Source organism: Fusarium sambucinum, chromosome II (genome assembly GCF_050947815.1).
Source record: "Fusarium sambucinum isolate potato_lamoka chromosome II, whole genome shotgun sequence".
In the NCBI taxonomy this organism is placed as follows: domain Eukaryota; kingdom Fungi; phylum Ascomycota; class Sordariomycetes; order Hypocreales; family Nectriaceae; genus Fusarium; species Fusarium sambucinum.
Genome location: NC_139293.1, coordinates 7,013,009 through 7,030,847, shown reverse-complemented (window position 1 = coordinate 7,030,847; position 17,839 = coordinate 7,013,009). Strand labels below are relative to the sequence as shown.

General features: G+C 49.2%; 8 protein-coding genes across 8 annotated transcripts; 5 read left to right on the top strand and 3 right to left on the bottom strand.

Moving 5' to 3' along the window:
* Positions 1–255: 255 nt before the first annotated feature.
* On the bottom strand, positions 256–3,173 carry FSST1_009255 (tetratricopeptide repeat protein; the record flags this gene model as incomplete). Its single annotated transcript, XM_083226214.1, has 3 exons — positions 256–392; positions 450–2,696; positions 2,750–3,173. 3 exons carry the CDS (start codon positions 3,171–3,173, stop codon positions 256–258), a joined length of 2,808 nt encoding a protein of 935 aa, XP_083085216.1.
* A 2,450-nt stretch (positions 3,174–5,623) lies between these two features.
* FSST1_009254 (CBP4-domain-containing protein) lies at positions 5,624–6,099 on the top strand (the record flags this gene model as incomplete). The annotated part of the gene is made up of 3 exons (XM_083226213.1): positions 5,624–5,679; positions 5,737–5,921; positions 5,969–6,099. The coding sequence occupies 3 exons, from the start codon at positions 5,624–5,626 to the stop codon at positions 6,097–6,099; spliced, it is 372 nt and encodes a 123-aa protein (XP_083085215.1).
* Positions 6,100–6,873: 774 nt separating this feature from the next.
* FSST1_009253 (NAC domain-containing protein) lies at positions 6,874–7,541 on the top strand (the record flags this gene model as incomplete). The annotated part of the gene is made up of 3 exons (XM_083226212.1): positions 6,874–6,929; positions 6,995–7,236; positions 7,309–7,541. The coding sequence occupies 3 exons, from the start codon at positions 6,874–6,876 to the stop codon at positions 7,539–7,541; spliced, it is 531 nt and encodes a 176-aa protein (XP_083085214.1).
* Positions 7,542–7,845: 304 nt separating this feature from the next.
* FSST1_009252 (tRNA-specific adenosine deaminase) lies at positions 7,846–9,188 on the bottom strand (the record flags this gene model as incomplete). The annotated part of the gene is made up of 3 exons (XM_083226211.1): positions 7,846–8,663; positions 8,711–8,970; positions 9,025–9,188. The coding sequence occupies 3 exons, from the start codon at positions 9,186–9,188 to the stop codon at positions 7,846–7,848; spliced, it is 1,242 nt and encodes a 413-aa protein (XP_083085213.1).
* A 357-nt stretch (positions 9,189–9,545) lies between these two features.
* FSST1_009251 (60S ribosomal protein eL24) lies at positions 9,546–10,299 on the top strand (the record flags this gene model as incomplete). The annotated part of the gene is made up of 3 exons (XM_083226210.1): positions 9,546–9,596; positions 9,765–9,908; positions 10,012–10,299. The coding sequence occupies 3 exons, from the start codon at positions 9,546–9,548 to the stop codon at positions 10,297–10,299; spliced, it is 483 nt and encodes a 160-aa protein (XP_083085212.1).
* A 421-nt stretch (positions 10,300–10,720) lies between these two features.
* FSST1_009250 (Redoxin) lies at positions 10,721–11,328 on the bottom strand (the record flags this gene model as incomplete). The annotated part of the gene is made up of 3 exons (XM_083226209.1): positions 10,721–10,894; positions 10,947–11,149; positions 11,205–11,328. The coding sequence occupies 3 exons, from the start codon at positions 11,326–11,328 to the stop codon at positions 10,721–10,723; spliced, it is 501 nt and encodes a 166-aa protein (XP_083085211.1).
* Positions 11,329–13,008: 1,680 nt separating this feature from the next.
* FSST1_009249 (HD domain-containing protein) lies at positions 13,009–13,825 on the top strand (the record flags this gene model as incomplete). The annotated part of the gene is made up of 3 exons (XM_083226208.1): positions 13,009–13,048; positions 13,097–13,229; positions 13,282–13,825. The coding sequence occupies 3 exons, from the start codon at positions 13,009–13,011 to the stop codon at positions 13,823–13,825; spliced, it is 717 nt and encodes a 238-aa protein (XP_083085210.1).
* A 2,454-nt stretch (positions 13,826–16,279) lies between these two features.
* Positions 16,280–17,759, top strand: FSST1_009248 (uncharacterized protein; the record flags this gene model as incomplete). Its single annotated transcript, XM_083226206.1, has 3 exons — positions 16,280–16,483; positions 16,546–16,984; positions 17,041–17,759. The coding sequence occupies 3 exons, from the start codon at positions 16,280–16,282 to the stop codon at positions 17,757–17,759; spliced, it is 1,362 nt and encodes a 453-aa protein (XP_083085209.1).
* Between the last annotated feature and the right edge of the window lie 80 nt (positions 17,760–17,839).

Here is a 17,839-nt window from a genome sequence, read left to right as displayed (position 1 = left end):
TTGCTCTGCTGTAATGGTATATATGCGCCATATGCAAGACCTACCCGTGCCATTTAAAGATACAAGACTCAACGCCCCTTTCTTTTCTCTTTTATATACATGCCAGGATTTGTTCTCCTTTCCCTGTGCTTACAAAACACGGTTCATATCCTAGCTGCCTCATAGTTCATATAACTTCTATACACACTTGTGTCACGACGGTTGCGTAAAGGTCACCCGTAGTTTATCGTTAGAAGTCGAAGAGATGATGCTGGCTTACATGAGGACACAGTCGCCCTCCTGCTTCTGATCCATCTTGCTTCGAGAGATACGCTCACGCTGGCGTGCGCCATTCTTGCCTGCGCCCCGTTTCAAATCCTCTAGTCGCTCGCGAGCTTTAGGGAAGTCTTGGGCTACAAACGATTGTTAGTTATATATATTTTTTGTCAACGTGATTACATTGCACTCACCGGCTGCTCGCCAATACCAACGCTTTGCGTCCTCAAGATTGGGCGCGGCACCAATGCCTACCTCTGTGAAGTATCCCATAGCATACTCCGCCTTGGCCAGACCTGCAATGGCAGCTTTTCGGGCCCATAGGTATGCTTCTGTGTCACTCTGTCCCATCACACCTTCACTGCCTGTTAAGTACCAGCCGCTCAGAGCGAGCTCTGCTTGGTGCTCCTCCTGTGTTGCCGCTTTCGAGTACCACTGAATGGACTGTCGAGGATCAATTGGGCAACCCAACAATCCATACTCAAAGGCACAGCCAAGTCGGTACTGCGAAAATTTGTACCCCAAATTGGCCGATTGAAGGAACAAGCTATAGGCGTATGCCTCGTCTCGAATGATAACATCGTTTGGCTGTGCTGACTCGTACAGCAACCCCAACTCGTGTAGAGCATGGGGGTTATCCTTGTCGGCTCGTTCTGCTGCTCGCTTCAACCAGCCCACGGCTTCTCTCGGGTTTCTAGGTTGGCCAAGAAGCCCCTTTAACAATATCATTCCGACCTTGTACATCGCTGGAGGATCACCCAGAGTTGCAGCTCGCTTATACCATTGAATCGCCTTCATTGGATCCTTCCGCGTGCCACCACCATCTTCGTGACCGATTTCACAACATACTGCAGTTCTGTAAGCTGCTGCAGCATGTCCAAGTTTGGCGGCAGACTGGTACTGGGTGAAAGCCTCCTTGTAATCAGCCTCACCGAAAAGACCTCTTCCAAGGCAATCGGCTAGCAAGAACATAGCATCTGGGTTCTGGGCGTTTGCAAGCTTCTTGAGAATTTTGTGACAATCGATCAGGTAACGTTCACGGGCCCTAGAACGTTGCCTAGGGTCTGGCATCTTAGGTGCCAGCACATCGGCAGCTTCAACCAGCTTCTTAGCTAGCCTCAAGGCCGAGTCCTGGTCGTTCGCGTTGCTTTTAATAAGCATTCGGAGATGCTCTAGTTCTTGAGTTGTGACGGGACCTTCTTCTCTAATGGGTGGCTGCGAACCATTGTTACGAGGCGGTGATTGCTGCTGCTGATACTGGGGCTGTCGCTGTGTTTGAAGCTGGGGCTGTGGTCGAGGTGCTGGTGTAGAAGCCCCATAGTTCCGGACTGGTGCTGGCTTGCTACCCATATGAACCATAGTGTCTTGCATCAAGCCCGGGCGGATGGGCGTAGGATGTGTAGGGAGGCCGTCCATGGTCACTGGTTCTCTAGCACCGTTCAACGCTGCTGGCGCGCTCGGTCCCCTGGGTGGGAGCTGGCTGTAATCTTGATCATAACCTGCCTGGTACTTGCTCATAGGTGGTATAGGAGGGACTGCAGGGACGTCTGGTACATCCCCAGCCATTTCAAAGATGGCTGTTTGAGGTTGACGGAGCATTGGCTGAGATTTTGCATGGTTAAGTACTGCGGTTTGATGGGCTACACGCTGAGGCTGTTCATTGGTAGGACGCATCGACTGTTCGAAAGAATTGCGTTGCCCTGGGCCAGATGCCGCATCGAAGTCAGGAAGGCTGGTTCGATTCTGCTGAGGGTTCTGCCCGTAGTCTGGGTTGCTATTCCGTTGGGGGTCGAGGTAGACGTCGTATACTTCTTCGTATGAAGCCCTCGGTGGAGTTTGGTATGCGCTTTCGTCGTTATAGCCACCGCTATATGGAGCAGCCTGGCCTCCCTGAGGGCCGGCCGTATATGATCGCTGAGGGGGCGCCCTGTGACCGCCAGCAGTCGAAGGCCGTTGAGGTATCCCTCGACCGGCAGGGGTGCTGTATTGCATTGACTCCATCCGTTGAGGGGGTGGCATATTCGACGTCTGCCTCATGTCGTCCACTGGCATGGTTCGGCTTCGCGCTGGGGGTCCAAACCCACCCACGGGAGGTTCTTGCGAACCATAATACCCATTATCATAATCACCATAACCACCTTGAGGCCCATAGCCTGTATTTTGTCTTGGGGGAGGCCCTTGAGGATGTCCTCTGGGAGGAGGCCCACGACCCCCATTTGCTGGATGTCGTCCGTACTCGCCTTGGCTGTGATGGGTGTCTGAACTTGCGCGTCCACTTGTTGGCATCATTTGCCTCTGATTCATGTCCATTTTCGACATTTGATCGACCATTTGTTGTTCATAGCCCATGTCCGGCCTTTGTCTGTCTTGCGGCGGATACTGTTGCCCAAATTGGCCGTCCCGAGGACTCATGGGAGGAGTATTCATCTGATTTCGGCGGGCTTTTTTCTCTTTGGTGAGTCAAGTAGCAAGTTGTGATATGAAGGGGACTCACCTGCAGGATCTGAATTCGCAGCATGCGGTCCTGGACGCATACCATTCTGCGTAGGATGTCTATTTGACATGCCCAGACCTGGACCTCCTCGAGGAGGAGGAGGGCGCTGTGGGCCACGATGAGGATCAGCCGTTTGTGAACGAGGAATTGGCCCTCCGCGAGGACCAGGCATTGGGCGTCCGCTACGTCCGTACAGGTCGTGGGGAGGTAGCCCTCTGCCGTAGTTCTGGTCTTGATATTGCCCTCCATATCCCTGATTAGAACCTCCGTCATATTCATCATAGCCATGACCTCTTTGATGCCGATCGTAGTGTGGTTGTGTTCCGTATTGCTGCGGCGGCGCACCACCATGTTGTCGCGGGGCAGGTCTGGGCGGCCCTTGTTGCTGTTGGCCGCCATAACCACCTTCGTACAGAGATGCCATGGTCACGGTTCGATGGCTAAAGAATAGAGGAGCTTCAGTTTCGCCGCGTCGGTTATGTTTATCGGCTATGAAGAAGAAAATGCTAGTTCATAGGTCGGTTGGCGCAAAATCGGGTTCAATCAATGTCGCATGGCGTGCCGCAGCTACGGCAACTGGGTTCCCAGTAGGCGTGATCAGCAGTCTGGATCGCGGAACTAGTGTAAGAGAGTCGATGGTTATCTCACCACAAGAGGTGGTGAAAAGAATACAAAAAGATAGGAATACTCTTGAGTCTGTCGACAGCTATTAAGAAAATGCGAGAAAAGCACCAATTGTTCGCTGATCAGAAACCAAAGAGGGTGATAGTGATGAGCGAATGCTCTGAGGAATAAGGATAGCCTCAGCCAGAATCAATATGTCTGATGGACAGGTAGAAACGCTTTTCGAGCGATGCAAATTAAAAGAGGATGGGGGAATCCCTTTATGTTTGGTCATCCGAAACGGCAAAGCTCATGGATAAGAGGCCCGTCAGGTTGCCTCCAACCTCCAACGTGACCTGCCCCGGGTTTGTTGCCATAAGTCAGGTCCATTAGCTGCAGCCCAGTAGAATCCGTCCAACTTCTTCAATGGGACCTAGCCCGAGCATGTGGAGTGAGGGCGCTAAATCTACAGTGGCTTTTCGGGTCGTTTATGCCCGTTTTTCAGGTTACCTTGAGTGGATACTGTCCTGCATGCGGGTGGTACCTTACTTGACGTTTAACCCCTGTTAGCCAGGTCGGAAGAAGTTTTGAGACTGCGCGATGAAAGGCTCCAGGGGCATCGCATCTTTTATTAATGCCTACCCCCGGGGCCTTACTTGTTTTATGTGTCAGGTGTACTGAAGTAGCGTTAGGCCTGTCGCAAGATAATTAAGCGACCCGGCATCAAGGACATGCCGATGAGAGAACGCATGGGTAAAGCATGGCCTCATATAGGTACCTAGGTAGGTAGGCACATACTGTATACCTAGGTTAGTAGGTAGTACTTCGGTTTTCCACAATTATGAACGGATTAAACGGGCTGTGAAGGTTTTCCCCATTCCAACAGGACGAGAGATTGGGCGCTTCGCCGCTGCCGGCGCATACATAACTATTTGTGGCGTGAACCAGCCCCTAACTGTTCAACGGCGACGTTGACCGGTTCTACCACGCCCTCTTACCATTGCCGCGCTGTACTCTGCACAGTACCTACCTAGGATTCGACGTGTCAATGCCTGGCTGAGACAAAGCTTTGTTCTGTATCACAATGCTGGTCATTATAACTCAGGGACCTAATGGTGTTATGAAAACTAGTAATACCATCGACTCCATGCGAATAAGAATTGCTGAAGACCCTTTTACCGAGAGGGCTGGTCAAAGTCGAAACAAATCAATAAAACGAATGATCCTTTGAAAGCCGTGTCTATTTTCTTGACAGACCCCTGGTAGCCCTAAGCACGGTTCCTCGCATATCATCATCTGTGGGTCTGACCAAGACACATGGTTTCCTGTCAACGAACGATTCATAGGTAGCGTCTCCGGAGACTTAGAGGAGCCCTATGGCGGCTAATCGGCGCTAGATACTACTGTAGGCTGCTAGAAGCCTTTTCCCCCCGTACCTGTGCGTAGTCTTATAGACAGAACCTGGTATATATTCGCGCTTGGCACTCTGGGTGTATTGACGTCAGGAGAGATCTTCTGGTGCACTCTTGGCTGAAGCTGCGAACTCATAAGCTTGATGCTATGGTAAAGGTTGGGCGAGTGTTTAGGAGGGTGTGTATAACCGACAAAGCCGGAGACTTGTCCACTCGCTCTAGTTTCCTGCGACACGATTTGTCAAGTGAGCATCCAAGCTGAAATTGTCTACTAGCCAGTAAGAAGCTCAGGAGCGTCTTATTCGGGAAGGGGGCTCTTCGCCACCTCCCAGCGACTCGTTCGGTACGAGAATGTAAATTCGAGTTGCGGAAAGCTGAGACATGGTATGAGCCTCGTAAAGGGCTTGTCCAATCGATGCTACCTACTATTCGTACCCCCAAAGCTGAACCTCCAGAGATTATTAATGGAGGACTGAAGAACCTGCATAAAACAGTCGACGACTCTATAGGTTCGTTTGCACATTGGCAGCCATTCCCATATTTCATAGAGAATACATTACTATGCAAAGGACTGCGGCCAAGATATCCATTGATATCGCAACCTGAAATAGATACTCTTCAATTACGGCATAGTTAGCTTGGTATGTCGAGGGTGGTCGGGCCCGGGTGAAGATTGGTTCCGTGACCGCTTTCCCAATCAAACCGCCCACCAATGAGGGAATACTGCCAAATCAATGACGGATGCAGAATCGTGAAAATCATCATTGGAACAACCAGCGCCCAGTCTAATCCGACCGTATTCACGGACTACTCTGTGCGAATTGAATCTTTCCGAAATTTACTGCATCCTACCATTGCAATGGCAGCTAAGCAGCCGTCTTCAAGGTGGTGGTTTTGGACCAAGGTCGTTATGGGGTACGGATTCATGATCATAGCATACCCGCGAAACCATATGCTAATACATTGATGCAGTGGTGCTGTCGTCGCTGTTGGCGGCCCAGCCTTCACCATGTGGTTGACACCTACCGAGGAAGAACTTCGATCGAGATATAACCCCGAACTACGCAAGAAGAGCCTAGAGAACCGCGAAGAGCGACAACAAGATTTCGATGACTTTGTGACCCGATTGAAGGAGTATTCAAAGTCTGACAAGCCTAGTACGTTTGTCTTGTTACTTCGACCTCAATCACTAATCAGTTGGCAGTCTGGATCGTTGTGAAGGAGGAAGAGGAGCGAAAGCGAAAGAACACCGCCGCTGTTGCAAAGGCGTCGAAAGTCGAGACCGAGACCCGACGAGAAGAGATGAGAAGAGAGGCTGGCCTAGATGCGAAATAATTTCGTCAACGGCCGTGTATATTAAACACCATCTTTACTTGTAAGACTATGAAGAATGATCAAGGGACGACTCATGTACAACAGCTGGGTAACTTGGGAAGCCAGTTGGAGGGTTAAGAAATCACTTGGAGTTGGTATATTGCCTGGTAATTCGTTGAAACAGAAATGCTTTCATTCTTTGTCTTCGATTCAATCCTAATAATGTCTTTTATCAAATCAGATATGACAGATTCTATTACAACGATGCCCATTGCAGTGTGAATAAAAAAGTCGAATCTTAAGAATGCATCTAAACCTTTTATCAATATCAATTATACTCATAAATTGTTCTAGCATGATTTTACTGCTTTTATTCAGTTGTTAACCACTCAAGCAAAAGAACTGAAGCTCGAGTTACCCCCCGAGCTGACTGAGCCTGTAATGTCACGACTTACTTTTAGCTGATGGTTTTAAGCAAAGCACCCCTACCGAGCCTAAGGGCGGAGCGCCCAGAGCCCCTCCTTCCTCGGCGAAATGGTAGTTCCACAGGCGAAAACTCTTGGCACGCACAAAATCTACTTTGACTTATCACCACTGATTCGAAGCCGACGGCGACAAACAGCTAATTAACCAAGCCTAACTACTGGTACGTTGCCCGACCCGCGCGTGTACGAATTCACGATCAATTCCTCTCCGAATAATCGATTTATACCGTTCGAATTCGAGCCCGACTGACGAGTTTTGTTCCAGTTTCGATCGAGTCCCCCGATCCCCCGCAATCGAATTTCGCCCATCATGTCCGACGTCCAAGAACGCCTCAAGAAGCTCGGCCTCGGTGCCCGAACTGGTACGTGATTTTTTGCGCAATTTTGAAAATATCTCTGAGGTGAGAGCAAAAGGCTGATATATAATACAGGGTATGTTTGCGCATAACGAGGCTTATACGCCGTCGCAGCCGAACATCGCAGCTAACGGAACGACTTAGTGGAAAGGGTACCCCCCGACGAAAGGTCAAGCGCGCACCTGCCCGCTCCGGTGCCGACGACAAGAAGCTTCAGCTCGCCCTTAAGAAGCTGAACACCCAGCCCATCCAGGCCATCGAGGAGGTCAACATGTTCAAGCAGGACGGAAACGTCATCCACTTTGCTGCCCCCAAGGGTTAGTCATCCCACTTTGTTGTTGTGCGCGGGGCTTTGGTGTATACTGACATGTGCCCTTCCATCCTGACAGTCCACGCCGCTGTCCCCTCCAACACCTTCGCCATCTACGGTAACGGTGAGGACAAGGAGCTCACTGAGCTTGTCCCCGGCATCCTTAACCAGCTCGGCCCCGACTCCCTTGCTTCTCTCCGCAAGCTCGCTGAGAGCTACCAGAACCTCCAGAAGGAGAAGGGTGAGGACGACGACGAGATCCCCGACCTTGTCGAGGGTGAGAACTTCGAGGGCGAGCCCAAGGTCGAGTAAATTTCCTCCACAAAAACTCGAGGGCGATGGGGCAGTGAGATCGTAGGCATGTCCGGCCAAGAGGCTGGCTAGTTTCTCCTGCGAGGCGGGTTTTATGTTTTCCCCCTTATGGGTGGATAGTCGTAACAATCACTCCCCGGCTCTCTATTTCGAGTAGCTGAGGAGTAGGTACGGGTATGCAAAAGGTCACAGCTTGGGAACGGTCGCGGTGGAATGGCGATTTATGCTGGCTGAGGTTGATTGATCTGTACAAACAAACAAAAAATACGACTTACATCGGGAGAAATACCAATCTCTAATGATGTCAATGATTGCTACGCTTTTCTAGTTGGAAATCTGATCCCCCGTCATTCCTAATCCACCCTACAAGTGCCGTCTCGCGAGCCTCTTCCTTAACTCTTCTTCTATGAGCTGTTAGCTGGCCTTGCTTTACATCCCGATAAGTACAAGACTTGAGATTTAGTGCTGTGACAGAGCACCCGGCACCGAGTCTATCGGCAAGGTTCCTGGCTGCCTCCCACATGCGTTGTCTTGACATGCGGCTTGCTGCATTTGTGTTGAAAGCTTTCCGACCTTGAATGACTCCCCCGATTATGTTCTCTTCAAAGCCTGAAGATGACCACGTTGCTGCAAGATTGCTTGCCGATATCTTATCAGCCCGAGCTTTCACGGCTATTTTTGAGAATTCAAACTCCAGACCAGTTGTCAAGGTTGAGAATTGCTTGAAAGAATATCCTCCCAACCACATCTTACCAGCCAAAGGTTTCAATCTACCTTCTTCTGAGAAAGCCCGTCTACAAGCGACTTCAGAATGTTGGGATTCTGGCAATACGATGCTATGAATGTATGCGTTGGTTGTGTCAATAAAAAGTGATGATAGAGCTGAAAGGAGCGAAGTGCACTGCTTAAGTGCTAGTTTGTCGGAGCAGGACTTGGAGAGCGTTGGCGGTGCATCTCCTCGAGCAGGCTTTCGCCTAACAATACCAGTTCGAGAAAAGCAGGCTCGCCCTAACAGAGAGGTGTCGGCATTTGGATCAGGAGTCCTGGTTGTGGGTGTTGGGGCCTCCCATGCTGAAGCATCTTCTTGAGCGGCCATTGTGAGCTCCATGCTGGCATCGCCACCTATTTGAGTCAGGGATAATATTAACGGCGATCTGGGAATGTCATACATGGCGCTTCTGAGCAGTACATATGTAGTCTTACATCGTCTTTAACCTGGAAAGACTGTAGACACATTCCATCCCTGTTGGATATGTGCTTTTTTCTCTGTAAAATGCTCAATTTGTCTTCATTTTCCAGTAGACTTTGACATTCGTCAAGCAGAAAGCGATTAAAAGTCCTGATGGCCAGGATCTCGGCATGCCAGTCATGGATGCCAACACCGTTCGACTGTGCTATTTTCGACACCGGAAGGCATTTCATGCCAGTTCTACGTAATCAAACTTAGAATCGAAGCAAGCAAAGAGAGCCTGATATATCTTACGCCAGAGCAAGACAGGTCAAGACACCGTTCTGTTCAGCAACGATGCCACTCAGAGGAACCCATTCATGTAAACCATTATCACGAACGGCAGGTTTCCGTTTTGCAGGTAACTTGTGGAATTGCTGCAATACTGCTTGCGCAATCAAATCAGCCTGTGAGGTCATCTAAGCATCCATGTCCAGATTACTCAAGACCCAGGTTGGTCCCTGAATACCTAAGATGAATTAGCAAACGAGTGGTAGTGAAGCTGAGCCTCTTCCCAGGATGTTGCACCGACGATTCTCCGGTTTCAGTGGATGAAGTGCCCTGAAGCCCGCTGTGGATGCGCAGCTGCACGTGATGGCCTTCGCCAAATCATCTAGTGATTCGCCTGCCCTAGGTCGCTTAGTCATTTAGCACACAATCCGAGCGAAATTGACTGCCCGTAGACAATCGACCCCCCTCAACTTCCATTTGCAATCGCCAATCCACGGTCAACTACACAACACCTTGTCGCCTTTAACGCACAACCTAGCGACAAGATGCGAACCTACGAGGACACCTTCTCCGGCGCGAGAATCTACCCTGGCAAGGTACGCTCCTTCTGCCATTTACCCCGTTGATGCGATCCGGTCGATTATCGAAATGCGAAGTTCCAAGTCGCTGGAGGTGGATGATGACGATGATGGATCGCATGGACGAGGCACACTTGGTGCTGAACAAGATGAGGACATCAAAGGCTAACGGATATCGCTTTACAGGGTAAGCTCTACGTCCGTGGCGACAGCAAGATCTTCCGATTCCAGAACGGCAAGTCGGAGTCTCTCTTCCTCCAAAGGAAGAACCCCCGCCGTATCGCATGGACCGTCCTCTACCGCCGACAGCACCGCAAGGGTATCTCTGAGGTATGCAACAATTGAAAGCCGGCAGCACTTAACACAGATCCCCTCACTGCTGCTGGCTCTCCCCCCATCCTTTGCTATATGACAGAACTGACACACTCTACAGGAGGTTGCCAAGAAGCGAACCCGCCGCACTGTCAAGGCTCAGCGTGGTATCGTTGGTGCTTCTCTCGACGTGATCAAGGAGAAGCGCAACATCCGACCCGAGGCCCGTTCCGCTGCCCGCGCCCAGGCCATCAAGGAGAGCAAGGAGAAGAAGCAGGCCGAGGCTGCTACCAAGAAGTCCGAGAAGGCTAAGCTCGCTGCCCAGGCCTCCAAGGGCCAGGCTGTCCGACAGGTCAGCAAGCAGGGTGCCAAGGGCTCTGCTCCCAAGGTCCAGGCCAAGACCCGTTAAATTAGGAATGGAACTTGAGCGAGGATGAAAATGGGAGAGTGGAGTCCGTGGTTCTTGTGTCTTTGTCCGGCCGGTTCTTCTACAATCTCGGGTGCATGGAATGCCAATAGGGTGCATTGATAGTTGAAATGCAAAATGGTCAAACAAACAAACAGACAACGCATCTGATTCTTGTCGTGATGAACAAGGGATGTGCAGTTATGCGGTGGCTGGGTAAATACCTCACGGCGTTATTCAGGAAACTAGCAACTTAGCTTGTTAGATAACGACAGAATGCCTTACGATACAAGACCAGACGTCACGGGAATCGCTTCAATCAGATTGTGTTCAATGGTATTCATGTAGTTTGTCTCTATTCTATTGTTGTCTCATACGCTCGTCTATATTCTGTCTTGAGAATCTCTTGTGTGAGTAAATTGTATTACAAATGAGCAAGGACACCAAGGGCACCGGACTTCTCGATGCTGCCGGGCTCATCATTGGAGGCGTAGACGATTCTGCCGTGGTCGACAATCACGGCGAAACGGCCAGTTCTCTCGCCCAAATTCCAGCCGATGCTGGTGGAGAACTTGGCATTGTGGTCGGACATGAAGAGCTGGCCATGTTAGTATTGTATCCTGGTTATAAAGAGGTTCCGAAAGACTTGCAATCTTGTCATCTGTAATGCCATTGGCCTTGGCCCAACCATGCATGACAAATGCGTCGTTGACAGCAATGACGATGACCTGATCAACGCCCTTGGCCTTGATCTTGTCAATGTTCTCGACGTAGGAAGGAACGTGAGATCCACTGCAAGTAGGAGTGAAAGCACCGGGGACGGAGACAACAACGACCTTCTTACCCTTGAACTCTACAGAACAATGTCAGTATGGAACCCGAGTAAGATATAAGAGGATATCGTTTACCCTGACTGGCGTTGTAGTTGGTGGGAGCGCCGCAGGTAGAGAATTCAGCGATCTCAGGAGTGGGCTTGATGTAGCTGAAGAAGACACCTTCGGGGAAGTTGGCGCCGACCTTGAGTTCAGACATTTTGAATGTGTTGGTGAGGGTGGTGGTTTTGGTGTTGGGTTTCTTTTGTGATGATGAAAGGGCCAAGGTTTGATGTGTATCAGGATGCGAGAGGAGAGATGGAGTCAACAGAGTTCATGGAAATATATAGAATATTGGGTTGGTAGCAGCTTCTCGTTCCAGGTAGTCGTCCGTGTCTGAACTATGCCGCTCTTTCCCCAAGGCACTCTAGAGCCAACGTGGGATTCTCCGCCTTTGCCTGGCCCTCAGGGTATCAGAAAAATTGACCGTTGGAAGCATAAAAGACGAAATTAGTAGGTCACTTTATGCTCCCTAGACTATAGTTCTTAGACTACTTATTTTTATACCGTAAGGCTTGGAAGGCCATTTTTTCTGCTACCCATTAGCTGGCCTCCATTCTCTCTCCCTTTTCGGAGAGCCATCGGAGAATCAGATTCGGCACTGGCGCAATGAGGGTCACCCATGAGGTCAGTGAAGGGCCTGTGGGGATATCCGGAAGGCAGTCGACGCGGCCTTGGTGGAACCGCCATCTGCCGCTCAAGGCGCACTGGTCTGGTATATAAACGCGGGTCCTGTTTGGAATCATTTCTGACGCTGCATGGTCCGCAAAAGATTCACGTTGGTATGTCTTCTTTAACGAATATCAAGTCACGATGCTGTTGGATGAGGCTAGGCTTCAGCTTCGGTATGCGAGTTGCACTCGGAGAGTATTTGTCATCCGGCCCGTGATCTAATTAGGCAGATTATCAATGCCAGAAGTATCGCCGACAGGCTCCAAAATGGAGAGCAGGTGGTTGGAATAAGACATGTTGTTTGATTCCAAATGATCAAGTCATAGTAGGTAAATCATGCTGTATATCGACTGCTAATCCACGTGGTTGGTTCCTCTGCTTTGAGACCAGTAACAACGACTCATGTTCAAGTCTGGATCATTCAAGTTCACTGTGAGGCTCGGGCCTTGCAATATGGAGGTGATAGTGACATCGGCTGGTTATGTACGTACAGTAAGTATAATTTTAGCGAACGTTGTATATCGTCGCTGACTGGATTGACTTTGCTGAACGTTTTAGGTCAATAGGGTGCTATTTCGACGATCTCCCCTTTTCTAACTACCCTAGAGCACATATGCTTATTTTCTATTTGTATATATTGTTAGTAGGACGGTAGTGCAAGCCTTTCGTATAAGCAAATTTAAGTTGAATTCGTAGGGTCTTCGTTATCAGATGCGTTTTGCTTCAAAGTATGATGACTTTTTCGGCGTGCAGCTTCGGGTTTTCGTTGTATTTTAATTAATACGGATGTCTTTTCATTAACGTGCATGACAGTTATTGACACTAATATCGACGTCTGATTCATTTGCTATATAGCAACACGATAATCGCAGTATTCAATCACCGCATGTCTGGGATGATTTGTGACTTGTTTCTCACTGATATCCGTGAGAATTTTCTGAGCATTTCTTTCGATGCGAGGAGTGGATGTCTTCACTTGATGTTGTTTGTGACAATGCCACTCGCCTACCAATCATAAGTGATGATGATTCACATATTTGCCTGTTTTAAACAATAAAGATTGCTGTAGGATACACGGACCGAACCGTCCCGAAGCGGGGGAAGACCTTTCGTGCGTGAGTTGACAACACCAGCCAACGTTTATTTATTCAACAAAACACAAGATAAAATGCCAGAAACAAGTTCTGAACAATCAGTTGCCGGCTCAGGTATACACTCCCATACTGCGTATCCTTCAGCACTAACCGGTATACCAGAGACATGGACTGTGGAGACTGTTTTGAGCGGTAACAAGCTGGTTCAGTCATCAAACTCGCCCATCTCATTTTTCCACCTTCTGGGTGGTCTAAAGACAACGAAGCGTGAGGGATGGAAGAGACATGGAATTAAGTGAGTTACTTCGCCCGCGAGCTGAAAGTGATAGAGGCTTATGGAATGTTAGCCCCGAGTCAGTCGCCGACCACTCTTATCGGATGGGCATGATAGCCATGTTCGCTCCTCAAGGTCTCAACCAGGTCAAGTGTATAAAAATGTGTCTTGTTCACGACATCGCTGAATCTGTTGTGGGCGATATCACCCCGTTCAGTGGAGTGTCCAGGGACGAGAAGGGCAGAAGAGAGGCTGAAACTATCGAGTACATAGCCAACCGTTGGTCTGGACCGTATACTGCCGAGATAAAGGAGCTTTGGCACGAGTTCGAGGCTGCAGAGACCCCAGAAGCTCAATTTGCCCAAGACATCGACAAGATCGAGCTTCTGCTCCAGGCAGTGGAGTACGAAAGGAACAGTGAGAACAGAAAGGACCTGGGCGAGTTCATGGGAGTTGTGCGCAAGCTACGATCTGAAGCTGGCAAGGCATGGGCGGATGAGATCCTGGCTGATAGAGAGAAATTTTGGGAAGGAACGCAGCACTTGAGGGGAGAACATGCTGAGAAGGGAGATCTCACAGAGGAGATGACAAAGGCACACGATGCATACTACGGATGACTATTGGTAACGTGTCACAGATATCCAAACATTTAACCAAATTAACCAATTTTGGTGGTATCTGAGCTGAGGTTCTAAACTCATCCTGGAGTGCCAGAGCAGCGCAAACACAATGTCCACCCAAGGCTGACACGAAACAGAGGATGCGATTGAGGATTTTGATACTAATGTACATATCGAGAGGATCAATCCTGCCTGATGGCAAGAGACTTAGACCCCCTTTCTCCTCAACATTTAATTTTCTATTATTTTTAAACTACCTAGGTATCTATTATGGATGCATTGACACCGGTACCGCCAAGAGCTATATGTTATGCGTTATAACTCTCATACAAAAGCAATATTGAAGCTTTCTGTACTATCCTACCTCACCAGCTCACACGATACTTGGTTGAGTGTTCCTTAGGGTATCACAAAAGTTGGCCGCTGAAAGCAAAAGAAACGAAAATAGTAAATCAGTTTATGCTACATAGACTATGGTTCTTAGACCACGTATTTACAAGACCTAAGAGGCCAGCCTTTCTGCTACCCACTAAGTGTTTTCTTTTCTGATGTTCTAGTAGCAGACGTGTTTGCTTTTGAGCAGTGATTAATTATAGGCACAGGCTCTTAAGACACCTAGGTAGGTGTATGGTTGGCATCTGAGCTTGAGCCAAAGTAAAATGGTAACCTCCTTCTCACCCGCTTTCCCGTATGAGCACGTCACTATGACAAACACCTCTTAGTAGGTGTTGACCAGGAGAATACACACCGGCGCATGTCCGCATTGCTTCTAAAATCAACCGAGGAGTTTTGAAATTCTTCAAGTTCCGCGATCGCAACTCAGTTCTTTAATCCGTCTTTGACCCTGAAAAAGCAATTACAGTAACACGGCGACTGCGTACAGCACTACTGAGTAGCTGCATTCCGAACGAGACATTGCGTTTGCACAGCAAGAATTACTAATTGTAAGAGGGTATCGGGACGAAAACCCTCATTTGGTTTGGCGCCTTTTTGCTAAAGCTGATCCCTCAGATTGCCGAAGCATCGGCAACAAGGAACAAGGCCCTCCCTTGCTCGAGTCTGAATATCTTCTCCACTCACATCTCGCATCGCATCACCGATTAATACACAGCAGTGAACAACTTGTCAATCGCCCAAGGTCCATTCCATTGGTTGTTCTTTGCCTGTAACCAAATTAGAAGTTCAAAGTGATGGCTTTAAGCCTATTAAAGCTAGTCTACAAAAGTGTCTAGACTGGAGCAACATTCACGCTTTCGAGTCTTTTTCACCACAACATTTCATTCCCCAATGAGAATTTTCATGGACCGTTTATGCGGGCTGCCCGATAATTGGGATGTGGTGCCAGCCGCAAGCAATAAACTTCAGCTCACACATTCCTATCGGTAGATCACAGGAACAACAAGGGTCCCTGCCGCCACTCGATTCCCCTTCTGGACTGTATAAGCACAGTTGATCAACCGGACGAGGATACAAGCTATAGACGTTTCGTTCATTCTTCCAGCAACCTGTTCTGGCCCAGCCTCGAGCTATGAGGAAGCAGCCACATCTAACCTATCTTGGCAGGATTTTATGCCTTGAACCTTTGGACACGAACTTCCATTGCCAGCAATGTCCTTCGGAGTGAGGCCCCGGCGGCAACTAAATTAGAATCCAAGCAAAAAATCAACGCTAGGTCGATCCTAGCCTTTAGAGATACAGTACCGGATTTAGTTACAGACAGAGAGAAGCCCGTCAGAGTTGGAGATCGAGCTGGACTGGGACAGATATTGGAAATTGTTTTTCACATCAGCTCCTGTCATGGTGCATATTTGACCGGGTCAGCTTGCTGGTGTGCTGCACGACTAGATTACGGATGTTTCGAGGGTCAGTGCAGCCAAACAAGGACGGGCTGAACAACTCTCAAGCCGCCGTACAACCCAATCATATGCCTCTACCCGCCCTTGTCTACTAATTGTTTGTGGTGTGTGCAATCTGGTTTTCGATTGTGTACCTGGGCCCGTGGGCTGTGGCTGGTTCCAAACATATTAAGTTTGTGGGTGATAAAGTTCGTTGCCAAAGGCTTTCCAAGATCCACTCAACCATCTCGGGATGATGACTTCTTTCAATGTACTGTGTCGTTAGAGAGGCTTAAATCGACGAGCCTAACGCTTCTGGGTATCAAACTACCCAGCAAACTGGACACCCCTGGCCAATATTCTAACCAACCCCAACGTGTAGCAAGCTTTTAGCCCAATGTGAGATGGTTATGGGTGCCTTCGATGACTGGGAGGCGGCTTCAGCGCTTGGGATCTTTCGCTATATTCCAGCAAGTTATTTAAGCAACAGACTATCCCATTCCTCAACCCTCATTTGACTGGCAGACCCGCTGAGATCACAACCTTCTATCTACCCCTTCTCTCTGCATTTAGGTTCACTCTTTCACTCAGCTGCCTTTCACTTAATTTTATCACCATGGGCCTTCTTCCACTCACTTATACACGCCCAAAGCGCATGGATCAGAGATCATATCGTAGCAACAGCGCCAGCAACAGTGGCGAGTCTCTGTCTGATGGAGAAAAGACTGATGGCTCAGTCAGCTCTGGATTCTCTGGCTACTCTAGTGGTATACCTGACTCCTTGGCTTTTGACAAGATTATTGATGGGGGAACATGTCCTGTAAGCTTGCACACCCCAGCCAGATCGCCACATGAACTGCCACTTACTGATTCTTATTGTAGCCTATGACTGCCCGGGATTTCATGTCCTATCTTATTTATGTAGAACACGCTGCCGAGAACCTCCAGTTCTACCTCTGGTTTAAAGACTATGAGAAACGGTTCAACTCAAACCCCACGACCGATGTCAAGCTTGCTCCAGAGTGGACCAGGGCTATGCAGGATGAGGCCATTATCAAGATCCGAAAAGAGCAGGCAGATAAGATGCGCAAAGAGCCCAAGGCTGCCGCAATCTTCAAGGGTACTGACTTTGAGAAAAACCCTACAGCTCAGGACCGGAGCATGAGTGCCACCATTGATCCCTTTACAACGCCTCCCCAGAGCAGCGGAGGGGATGTGGCCTCAATCTTTACAGCGACCAACACTATGCCTTCGCTTGATGCGACGAGCTATATGAGCCAAGCCTCCGACGCCTTCCAGGCCACTGGCACCCAACAGCCTTGTAAGTCGATGTGCTTCCAACACTCTGTTGTCTCCCAGACACTAATCAGGGACCAGTCACTATCCAACCATTCCGAGAAGAGGTTAACAGAGTGATCGTGACGTATATAATGGATGGAGCTCCTCGACAATTGAATCTCTCATCTGCTGAACAAAAGGCGACCATCGTGGCACTCTCTCGGACAACACACCCAAGTGCACTCCGCAGCATCTTCAAGACGGTTGACTCAAGTCTTCGTCACCAGGCCCATCCCAACTTTGTTAGATGGTCAATCTGTAACGGCAACCCTGCTCGCGTGTTCTTCGCGCGGTCACTCGGGGTTGGCCTCATCATGATTGGCATTGTCATTGGCCTCATCCTCGCTCTCAGCAGCGCAGGTCGAGGATACCGGGCTCTGGCAGCGATCTCTCTTGTTCTAGGTATCAGCACGCTTGTTGCGGCTTACAAGGGTATGTGTGTTGTTCTTCACGGAATGCATCACCGCCACATCAGACCGTGGGAATTGTTCGCGGACAGTGAGAACATGGATGACTTGGCTAAACGAAGCTTTGATTCTTTCGGATCCAAGAACAGCTACGAGGATGAACCTTGGGTGGTCAAGTATGAGAAGCGCAACATTGTCCGCAAGGTGTTTGATCGCGAAGTCTGGATCCAAGAGCCAGCGCTGCGTCAGATTCAAGACACTATTTTCGTCCAGGCGATACTTGCTTCAATCCTTATGGGTGGTATTACCACAGCAATCTTTGTGGCCGTCCCAGGTGGTCACTTCTTTTGATAAAGGTTCTCACCTGGCGATGAAAAGGAGAGACTGTCGCAAACTCAGGATACAATGCCTTGTCGGATTTTCCTTTATTT